This window comes from Cervus canadensis, chromosome 6 (genome assembly GCF_019320065.1).
Source record: "Cervus canadensis isolate Bull #8, Minnesota chromosome 6, ASM1932006v1, whole genome shotgun sequence".
Lineage (NCBI taxonomy): Eukaryota > Metazoa > Chordata > Mammalia > Artiodactyla > Cervidae > Cervus > Cervus canadensis.
Window position 1 is genome coordinate 3,452,419 of NC_057391.1, and position 12,050 is coordinate 3,464,468.

General features: G+C 42.7%; 1 protein-coding gene across 2 annotated transcripts in view; it reads right to left on the minus strand.

The window, feature by feature from the left end:
- The window catches only part of TRIM36 (tripartite motif containing 36), a 31,423-nt gene extending 21,504 nt beyond the window's left edge, over positions 1–9,919 (minus strand). Inside the window, exons 1-4 of one of the 2 annotated variants that reach the window (XM_043470636.1) lie at positions 9,403–9,919; positions 7,138–7,372; positions 3,789–3,818; positions 347–367 (exon numbers count right to left, since the gene is read on the minus strand). In XM_043470636.1, the coding sequence (XP_043326571.1) occupies positions 347–367; positions 3,789–3,818; positions 7,138–7,372; positions 9,403–9,429 (313 nt within the window). In that variant the 5' untranslated portion in view covers positions 9,430–9,919. The remainder of the gene's footprint in view (positions 1–346; positions 368–3,788; positions 3,819–7,137; positions 7,373–9,402) is intronic. The other variant, XM_043470637.1, reaches the window with a different exon arrangement.
- Positions 9,920–12,050: the final 2,131 nt, after the last annotated feature.

A 12,050-nucleotide genomic window follows, 5' to 3' on the forward strand; every position in this document is an offset into this window, starting at 1 on the left:
GACTCCAGGAAGATTCAAATAGTTTGGTAAACTATTTGAAATTGCATGCAAAATTTTGCATCTATGTATCCATACATACTTTCTGGTTAAATAATCCATAGCACAAAAAAATAATTAAAAGAAATTTAGAAATTTAAAAAAACAATCAAATCCATAGCTCCGATTCTCAGAAGAATACGTGACAACAAAATTGTTAAGAAGCACCACAATAGAGGGTATCCCACTGTAGTATTGTTTTATCTAGAAAATTCAGTAGGCAAAATCATTAGTTAATTCAGTGCAATCTATAAAAGAGTGAAAAGCTTATTCATAGACCTAGAATCTACTGACTTTAAGAGGAACCAACCATTTAATATCTTCTTATGACCTGAAAAAAAGAATCATTAAGATTGTTTAATTCAGTAAGCCAAAAGATACACCAAAAATACAAGTAACTTTACAACACACTGAATGACCTTCCCTCAGTGGTATCCTGATTTTAACAAATCAAGAAGCCAAGGCATGACAGTCCTCACCCACAGGCTCACAGGAATCTGGGGTGGTTAGTTTAACACAGGTGCATGCCTATCCTGTTTCCACCTCTCCTGTATAAATCTAGTCCAAGCAGGTAGTCTTGGTTGCCCACAAAATAACTCCCTAAGTATAAACACAAACTGTTTTGGCTATAGCCTTCTTTCATACTACTATCCAATCCCAAAAGTGAAAATCACATTTAGAAAAGGTCTTTAAACAGCTGTATTAATATTGCCTAGGCAACATATACTATCAATGTCTGACATATCACTACATAAATCACTACAGGTTAACATTTAGTGATCAGTCCACGGTATGAGACATTTGAAATGACTTCACAACATGCAAAACAGCATTAGGCCCCCAAAGCCACTTACGCAACAAGCATGCAGCTTCATTATTTTAAATTTTAAATATCTTCAAAAAAATTTAAAGACATTTTTAAACTTTACATTTAAAAATATACCCAAGAAAGCAGTCACATAAAAATGTGAAAATCCTATGTAAAATATATTCTTGTAATAATTCTAAAAACATGCAATATAGTATGAGATATTTCACACCACAGCAGGCACATAATAAAATAAGCAGCAGAACTATTTTTAAAACACATGCCAATGAAAATTTCATTTAGTGAAAAAACAAGCCAAATAATTCTGGAAGTGATACAGTGCAGTGGTCAAGTTTAAACAAATGGAAATTCATATTTAATTACATGCTTCCACACATGAACTAGGTGATAAAAATTAAAATGGTAACTAATCTTAACAGTCAATGTTTTTAAAAAATGAATTATTGGTTTTGTGAATTGAAAGTTGTGCTCAATTAAGTAATGGGGAAAAAACAAAAGTAAATTATGCCAATAAAATCATGCTTTAACATGTACACTGGTGACACCCAGATTTTGACCCTCAAGTTCAGAAATTTCAAAAACAAGTTTTATCCCTTTTCTGTAAACCTCTTTTGTTTTTATAATAAAAGACAAGGTGTAAGGCATCACACTGAACTTCTTAAACCAGACAAACTATTAAATCAATGTATCTTGGCTATTTTTCTAAACATCTTAAAAGCTCTCAAAATTTTTTTATGAATACTAAAGAACTTTTATTTTGTCTCTTATCTTCTACCATCATTTTCATAAAAATAAACAATAAAATATACTTCAGGGCAATAAAGAAAACAAGATAAATCTAACGATATTCTGAGAAGTAAGCCAGATGGGAAAAAAAATCAAGTCAGTAGAACCAAGAATAAAACCTAACAGAATCAATATTTCTCTATAACTCTGCTAATATACTAACTATTAGCCAAGTGCAGCTATTTAAATTTACTTAAAATTTAATATTACCTCCAACTAATAAAAATAAATGGGAAAAAAAATTAATATAAAACTCAATTCCTTAGTAGTAGTACCCATATTTTAAATTGTCAAAAGACATTTTTGGTTACCATCTTGTATGGCACAGAGTCAAACATTTCTATGATTATACAAAGGTCTATGGACAGTACTACTCAAAAGCATGGTATAATGGGGGGGAGTAATGACATCTTAGAAAGGTAAAGAAGCAAAATAGGCCAAGCGATACAATTTTCCAAGTCAAACTCCATTCATGGGGTCAATGATATCTGCTAATTATCTGAACTGTCATTTCACAGAATCAACACTTTCCCCCTATACCTTTAACTTCAAAGACAGATTAAACCAGTTAAGCATAAACCATGACACAGTCGTAAAAATGAAGAATCCAAAATTATTTCAAACTGGTTTATAGCAAATCCTCCCCCAAAAGTCATCTTTCCGTCACATGTTTTCCTTTTTAAATGATAAAAAATAGTAATAAAGCATTTCAAAATAGAGTATTTCAAAACAAAAATTCATCACAAATTCCCAACCTATTCCAACTGCGTATCTTCTGCCATATTCTGGCTGCAAACAACTTCCACACTGCTACTACCTGGCCACGTGGCAGACTGCATCTCCTCACGTTGACATCACGCTGCTTCCTGGAGCCGCAGAGCGGCTGCCACCTCATACACCACCTTAACGCAGCCACATCCTGACCATCGATGCCTATGAGTTACATTATCCCTCTGAGTACTGGATTTTCAAACTGCAAAACCTTTTTCTCGACTACCCTCCGAATCAAAAGTGGGTAATGAGAAATTATTTTTTTAAGCAAACTGTTCCTACCTTTCCTCCTAATTATTAAATTTCAACACTTCAAGTTCTCAGGGACTCACTAAAGCCTATAAGAGAATGGATTATGTGTGGCTTCTAGAAGTGGCTTAAGATTTTAAAATTGAGGCATGTAGAAGAAGGTGAGGAAAACAGAAAAGGGTAACATTTCAGGTGTTTATTTTCTCCACCAAAATTTAAGGTATCACCAGCATTTTCCCTCAAAAAAAGTAGCCAATTTTACTTTAAAGGTCAACTGGAATAAAAAAAGAAACTATTTTAATACGATGAGTTGGCCCACCTTTCACACAAAAGCAATGTACATTATTTACTCATGAATGAGAAAGACCCAAATGTTAAAACTCAAGATTCCAAATACTTTAAAATATTAACAAAAAATACACCATATGCATAAACAAGCTAAGATTTATGGTATTAACTACCAAATTATAAAGTGAAAGAAAGTGAAGTCACTCAGTCATGTCCAACTCTGTGACCCCATGAACTGTATGTAGCCTACCAGGCTCCTCTGTGCATGGGATTTTCCAGGCAAGAGTACCAGAGTGGGTTGCCATGTCCTTCTCCAGGGGATCTTCCCGACCCAGGGATTGAACCCAGGTCTCCCACATTGTAGGCGGATGCCTTACCATCTGAGCCACCAGGGGAAGTTATCAATACCTTTAAGCAAATTAAGGTGCTGGCTTATTTAACCTTCCCATGGTAGCAATATGGCTGTTAATTTAAGCTTTGCTCCAGTAAGTAAATGTAAAGCATTTTTAAGGGAACATTAAAAAAAACAGTAACAAGGGGATGCTTTTTCTTTAAAAATATCCCATCATGGATACACATACGTGTGTGTGCATATACAACAAAATGCAAGCACTAATGATCAGAACTTCCTTTAAAAACATCAGAACTTGCTTGAAAATTTAGTCCTGTTGACCTTTAAGTCATGTCAGCCCAATTTGTTCACTTTCTACATGATTTTGAAGACTTGACCACTGATGATGATTTTTTTAAATTTATCTCTATAAAGTTATTTAATTTAAATCCAACACTATACTGCCTGCGGCCACACAAGCAATAAAGCATTTTCTACCTCTCCACCCCAAAGATCTCCGTTGTGATGCTGTGAACAATGAACAGAAAGCTGGATTTAGAATTTAATTTCAAAGAGAAGAGTCACAACATGTTAACAAAAGATAAAGCAGTAACTGTGTCCTACACATAACACAATTATTGAATTGACAGTAAAAAATGTGTTCCTCCTGGTACACGTGGTATTTATACAAAGCCACCAATGTAAAGCATTCATCGAAATTATTTTACCACAGTTCAGAATTAAACACTGTTCGTGCAGCAATTAAGAGCCTATACTTTATCCTGTAGATCTGTGTTTTTAAACAATCGCACATTTGTGTTTTTAAACAGTTACTTATGGTTACTGTTGAAAATACAAAGTCAAAATAAAGTATCTTTGCTTGTTTTAAGTGACCGAAATCAGCACAGTAAATAAATATTGCTAACACTGATTGTATCTTAATGACAACAGACAAATGGGACATGACAATAAAATGGGAGAAAAATCTTGTGTGTACATATATATGTATATATGACCAAAAACGAACAGTTATACAGCTCTTTTAGATTTTACAACTTGACATGCTAAGTTATATACACAAGCCTTGCTCTCCTTTCAAGGCATCCTTTTATTTTAAAATCTGTCAAATGAACGATGCAATGCAATTTGAAAGAAATACATGTGAAAGTGTAAGGCAGATGTCATTTTACATTTTCCAATGTGTGTGCACTCAGTCGTGTCCGACTCTCTGCAACCCCATGGACTGTAACCCGCCAAGCTCCTCTGTCCATGGGATTTTCCAGGCAAGGATAGTGGAGTGGGTTGCCATTTCCTCCTCCATTTGCCAATAGCCACATTAGAAAGTAAAAATAAACAAGTGAAGCTAATTTTAGAAATACATATTTAGTAATACAATATATTCAAAAATTATCATTTCAAAATGTAGTCAATATAAAATTATTAGAGATATTTATGTTCATTTTTTCCTTCTAAGAGTTTCAAGTGTATCCCTCCATTCAGACTAATGTGTTTCACATGCTCAGCAGCCATATGTGGCTAGTACACTGGACAGATCTGGAACGTCTGCTGCGAAGATGCCCAGAGCACCACTACTTTTTCATGAGACAGCCCTCATATTCTGCAGTCACACCCTTCTCCCAGCTAAACATTATTTCCTTTAATCAGTCTCCAGAAAGCAGCTTTCTAACTTGCCCCCTGTCAGGACACAGTTCGGCTTAAAAGGGTTCTTCCTAAAGAAGAGGGAAGAACATATCTAGTAAATCTATTTCTGATCTCTTGTCCTGGAAAAAAATACCATTATCAATGAAGATAAGCCATTATGGCATGATCTGTACAAATCTCATAGCAGATGTTTGCCAGTCAACATCCACGCAACAAATATTTATTGAATGGCTACCAGCTGCTGGAAACAAACAGTTAACTACTTTTCATTCATATTTTATACTGATCCCATAAAAACTAACCAAGTCTTAAGATTAAAAGCCTAAACGTAATAAAGAATTTCATGAAATACACATGTGAGCTCAATCTAAAGATCAGTAAAAATACTAGTATTTAACTAGAATCTCATTTAATGGACTGTGCTGAACATTAATATACAAAAAGTGAATCTTGTTCGTCCATCAAGCCAGGGTCCCTAATTTTTCTCTAAGAATCTACTAACAGAAGATGAACTTTTATCTGGTAGAGCGGTTTCAAGCTATCACCGTCTTTCCTAGCCTCCCCAGTACACCAGCCTCCTCTCAGGAGGAAAACATGAAAGTGATGACATCACAAAGTGCAAAACCCTGCCCACCCTCATGCACCCTGCACCTCCCCGTTACCTAAAGCTCCCTTTTATGTGTATACACACCACTTTGATGTGCATAAAGTGTCCTCCAAGCAACTGGTGATTACCACTTAAAGAAAAATTCATGGATTTAAAATACCATAGTACCACTCTTAGAACTGATCTCCTCTTATCCACTCTCTAATGGAACACACAGACACAAATACTGCCCAAGGAGATCCATATCATAGCACAACCAAAAATGACGACTTTCTCTAAAACACAAATGAGGAGGAAAAGATCCTTTTCTGATTTAAAAAGAGTGTTTTGTTTTCGGGGTTTTTTTTTTTTTTACAATATTAAAAAGTTACTCCTAAACGAAAGAGAGAGAAATAGAGTGGACAAAGGATGAAACTGGAAACTTCAAAGCCCAAACTGGACAGAGCTGAAGCCTTGAGATCTGGTGCTCATGACCACTAAAGTACTCTCCTCAACAGGAAGGAAGTGCTGAGCATAAGGCTGTGACATTTCTATCCAATCCTTTGCCTCCCCTTGACTCTCACTGCTCATTTTGGCCCTTAATTTTCCAATGGCCTTGTTCCCAGTGATTTCAAATCAATTTTGGTCTACATTAACCCTGCAATAGATGTTCAGAAGAAAAAAATACCATCCCAATAGTGTTGGAGAAGACTTGAGAGTCCCGTGGACTGCAAGGAGATCAAACCAGTCCATCCTAAAGAAAATCAGTCCTGAATATTCACTGGAAGGACTGATGCTGAAGCTGAAGCTCCAATATTTCAGCCACCTTATGTGAAGAACTGACCCCTTGGAAAAGACCCTGATGCTGGGAAAGACTGAAGGTGGAAGGAGAAGGGGACAACAGAGGATGAGATGGTTGGATGGCATCACCGACTCGATGGACATGAGTTTGAGTAAGCTCCCAGAGTTGGTGATGGACAGGAAGGCCTGGCATGCTGCGGTTCATGGGGTCGCAAAGAGTTGGAAACTGAGCAACTGAACTGAACTGAGATCCACTTTTTTAACTACTACAGAATTCCACTACTGTTTAGCTGATGTTCAAAATAGTTATTTTAAAATCTGGATCAAAAAAATGGCTGAAGAATAAAATGAAGAATAAATGACACCAAATAACATTCCTCTAAAAGGCTTCTGGGACTAGGCATTATGTGGTCTCATCCTTTAAGTTTGCATATTTATTTACCTATTACCAAACATACAAGAGTCCCTAGTAAGTACTTCAGTAGTCCATTATTTCAACCCTCCTGTAAAGGACATCACAGGCTTAGAACATGCCCTAAAATACAGACACAGTTAACAATGGGTTTAACACAAAGCTGGTGTTCAACATCCAATATCCACTTTAAATGAATATCAAAACACAATTAAAAGTTCATTCTGATATTTTAAAAGTTCATTTTAAGAGAGACAGAGATTCTTTTATAAGTACAGTTTTAATTTATTCACCTGGAAAGATTAACCCCCAAAATGACGAAATTTCCCTTCTACAATTATCTCTGAACATATAAACAAGCTCCATCACCTGGTTCTACCACATACCTGGTCTGCTAATTCTGTCAATTTTATCCATGCTAGGGGAGGGAAGCCGAAGTCGAGGACTGCTCTGATTGGAGTTGTCAGACCCCACATCATTGAATGAATCATCAAGCATCAGTAAGAGCTCCTTCACGCATTTATGACAGATGCTATGCTGACAAGGGAGAATCAACGGGTGGGTGAACAGCTCCTTGCATGCCGGGCAAATGAGCTCTCTTTCGATATTCTTAATGGTAACCTTAATGAGAAGCAGAAATCAGAATAAAAGGCTTTTAGTGTGTAAATACGTTAACTTGCTTATACCCCATGTATAAATACATATATAAATACTACCGAAAAGAATTAAAGATTTCTTAAAATCTGAAGTTTCTTTTTGGCTAGGGAAGTCTACACCATTATTTATCCACCCCCTCATCATCACATGGCCTAGAAGTGAACGGACATGAGATGGTAAAAATATATATATATATTTGAAATATGAGAAAAATCAACATAAAATATTTGCCAACCATAATACTTCACCTTTAGTGAAATTCTGAAAGCAGATTACTTTAATAAAAATTAAGAATACAGCACCAAAAAAAAAAAAAGGATACAGCACTAAGAACAGGATTATTCCTATTTAGCACATAAGCTCTGTAACTGACAAATAACAGGAGCTGTTAAAAACTGGGCTAGCCATTATGTTCCTGGACCCTATTTGAAATCTACTTACAAGCTGAATTATCAGCAATTTTCTACATTAAACGTGACCATTTTCCACATGCTGCAACTGTAATGTATGTAAAATACTTGAGGTTCTCAGGCTGCATACCAAAGCAGTTATCTTGAAAGCACTTTATGAATACTAAAAGGGTAGCAAGGATTACAAAGAACCACTGTAAGTGCTCTCAATGGTACAAGCTTACAATATTTTCAATGAGAAACACTTAGACTCATCACAACTATAAAGGTCTAATAACCTCATACCAGCTTTCCCATCCTTTGCCTGTGCAGTTTTCCCTCCATGGATCCCAAGCTTCAGGTGCTATGAATCTATATTTAGCATCCTTGCAACTGTAAGGATGGTACAATGCTAGTCAACCATTTCAACTACTGGAAACACACAGAAAATTAAAACTGAATTAATTCACTTCTTTTAGTTAAATAAAAATGTTTGTGAGTCTATTCCCCTTAAAATGATACCCAGTGAGTTAATAAACCCTGACGACAGCACTTCAGCCAACGGGCTTTATCACTGTCAGTGAGTCGTGCAATGCAGCGGTTCTTGCTGCATCACTCAATAAATTACTTAGTAAAAGCCCGCATCACGTCACAGTTTTAGAAAATCAGGAAGATATCCACACTTCACAATTCACATCAAAGAATACAGAATATTCACATCCTATCTCGTTTCATAAAGAACTTGACATCTAATTCAAAGGGAAATATTGTCTTCAAAGTCCAAAACAGATTCTCACGCCCCACTTTATGGGAGGTTTACCTCTCACTGGAAGATCTGAAATCATTTCCACTTTTCTTGTACACAGAGCAGTGTACAAACTTTCTAATCACGATTGATATAAAGCAATTCTTACGCAAAAGAAAAACGAGTGTTCATTTTACATGCATTGAAGGGAAGCAATCTGATTACGAGAAATGTGGTGTGGTGGCTCCCCCAATTAAGCCATTTCAAAATAAATGAGGTTCGACGGAAAACCAACAAGTTGAGAACTGCACTGCACTCCCTGAAACAAAAGCACTCGAACCCTGACAGCTGCCGGAGCAAGCCCGCCCCGCGCGGGCAGGCAAAGCCGGGGAGGAGCCTGCGCTCGCGGCGACCGCGGGCCGGGCTTGCGGGGGTCCGAGGAGGACTCGAGCACCGGCCCCGCTACGTTCCGGGAAAAAGGGCGGCGGTGCGGGCGCCCGGGGCCGCGGCTGGCCCCCGAGTCCTTAAGGCGAATTCGGCAGTCTGAAAGGCCACCGGAGAGCCCCGCCCCAACTCCCCGAGGCTCTCAGGTGGGCCATCGCCGCGCCCGAGGGGCGCCCCCTTCCGGGCCTGGGTGACCCCGACTCTGACCCTCCCCTCCCAGGGGCAGGCAGGGGGCGCCCGGGGTTGCGGAACCGGCCCAGGACGCGGAAGGCGAAGAGGAAGCGGGGCCACCGCACGCCCGCCCCCGCTCCTCGGGAGGAGCGGCTAGCTCCCGGCTCAGGGCAGCAGGGACCGAGCGCGCGGAGCCCCGGCGCGCCGCCCTCCGGGCTGAGGCAGCCGCCCTCGCCCCTACCCACCAGCGAGTCTGAGCCGTCCCCCTCCATGGCAGCCTCCCGCCAGGTGTCATCAACGGCAGGGACCCCAGCAGGCAGACGCGCGGCCCCGGGGAGGCTCTGGCGAGCGGGTCCCTGCGGCGGCCGCCGAGCCTCGGTTCGGAGCCGGAGGGCGAGCTGGTCAGCCGGCCCCGGCCAGCGGACCGACGCGGGCAGGAGGCGGCCAGGGCGGACGACAGCACAGGCGCGGAGAGCCGAGCTCTGCTCCTGCGACGGCCCCGGGAATCGCGGGCCGCGGCCGGCTGCGGCGGCAGCTACTGCGGACTGCGGCGGGGCGGGCGGCCGCGCGGAGACCCGGGCGGGCGCCGCGGAGGGCGGGGCGGGGCGGGGCGGCGGCGTCGCCCGGGCGACAGCGCCCACCGCACAAAGCGGGCGAGAGGCCCGCGGCCGCGCGGCGGGCGGGGTGTGGCCCGCGCCGGAATCCCCGCGCTTCCCCTCCGCCCCGCGCGCCAGCCCGAGTCGCGGCCTCGGCCCGCTTCCCCGCCGCCCCTCGCGCCTGCCCGAGCAGCGGCCGAAGCCCCCTGACGGGTTGGGGAGCCTCGGAGGGGCGGAAGCGAAGGCGGGGAAGGGGCGGCGGAGGGCGGGGCCGGGGTGGAGCGGCCTGGCGGCGCCGCAGCCGCCTGCATCCTGGGCCGCTTCTCCGCGCCAACCCTCGGCTCTGCCTTCGGACGTCCGCGCCTTCGCTACAGCGCGCCTCGAACATCACAGACAAGCACCACTTCCTGACTCTAGACGGGGCGGCGGGGCGAGGCCGAGCCCAGGCCTCCTTCCCCGTGTGGTCGCACCGGAGCCGCGCGCCGCGGGGAGGCGACCAGGGAAGGAGCCGGCTCACACCGCCCCTCCCCGGGCCGGGGGTTTCCCCGAGTGGGCCCCTGCCTCCGCCCCGCACCCCTCCTCTTCGGCCCGCTGCGCAGGGCGAGCTGTACGTTCCCTGGCTGCTCACCAGCCACTCATGCTCAGCTTCTGCTTTTACACACCAGGGCGCGGCGCCGTCACGCACGGCACGTTCCTGCCAAGTGGCGCTTAGACGGGCCGCAGGGTAAGGGTCCCTCTCCCTGCGTACTGGCCAGGAATTAGAGGCGGCAGCCTCCCTACGCGGCCTAGGGTGTGCGTCCCGTCCACGCCGCCGCCGCTCTGCGGGTCCCTGCCAGCCAGCCCCGGCACGGAGGATGCGGGGATAGGGGGCCAGGTGGTCCTGAACTGCTCCCGCACCCACGCACCCAGCCTGTGGTCAGGCCCCGCTTCTCCAGCTCGGAGACTAGCTGCGCAAAATTCACCTGCTGAAGTCCAAGCGGGTTTCCCCCAGTTTTCAAGACAAATCGAAAACAAATGAACCTGGGGTGGTTGAAAGCCGTCTTGTTAGATCACGCCCCTGCCCTTCCAGCGGGCTAAATAATTCCATTCTCTTATGTATAGACTGAGAAAACGCGCTCTAGACAAACAGCTGGGCGAGGGAACCGCAGAGCTGTAGCGCGGAATCCCGATTGGGTTTTGACACGCTTCCCACTTTTATTTCCTATTTGGGACAAGTCTTTCGCTGTGACCAGTTCCGCCGTCTTCCCACAGCACTGTCAGCAGAGGTAGCCTCCTCTCCAGCCGGCGATTAAATGACGGTGTTGCAGGGTACAACCGAGAACAGCAAAGGACCATAGCGATGGTCTGTAATGGAATGCCCTCAGTTTACAGATAAGGTCCAGAGAGGATGAACACCTCACCAAGTAATGCCTGGACTATTCCGATCCCGGTTGATGCCTGGTTGCGTGGCTTTCCAGGCTGAAGTTGAGGCTGCTTGCTCCCCACGGGGTCTGAAGCGCCCTAATCCGGGGGAACTGAGGAAAATAGCAAATGCCTGCATAATTTAGTAACCTGTATGATGTCCAACACCATGTTCTCATATAGATTTTAAAAGGCTCAACCATTAATAAGCATTATAAATCCGTTTCTGTTTTTAATTATGGTCTTTGGGTTCAATAATTCCCCTGTCGCTCTAATCTTACACCACCCCACTTCAATAGTGCGTTAGTCCAAAACTAATCAGTTTTAGTACAGACTAAAAGAGATTAGAAGGTTTCGTTAACATGAACTAAAGAAAAAAACTGTATAGACAACATTTGGCTGAAAATAAACTTGAAAGTCCTTCCATTATGCAAATCAAATGCCAATGAGTTGCCATTTTCCATCTTATTCTCAAAGTTCAAAAGTTACCTCAATACACTTGGTTGAGAATGGGGGAAACAGGCACCTTCAAACTTTTTTTCTAACAGTGCAGGTTGGTTTGGCTTATTTGAAGGGAAATTTTGCAAATCCTATCAAAAAATTTCAGTGCTTCTACTTTTAAGCAATTCCTCTTCTAATAATTTTCCCACTGAAAGACTTGTGTGTGTGCACAAAAACGTGTATAAAGATCTCTGAGGGACTTTATTTGTAGAAATTAAATATCTACCATTCATAAAGTACATTCACACCATGGAATACTATTTAGCAGTTAAAATGAGTGCACTGATGAGAAAGGATTTCTAAAATAGTGTAAAAACAAAAACCATATGGATTCTGTATGTTGCCACTTTGGCAAAAATAAAAAGATGAGACAAGCAGGTATATTGTTTATGTAC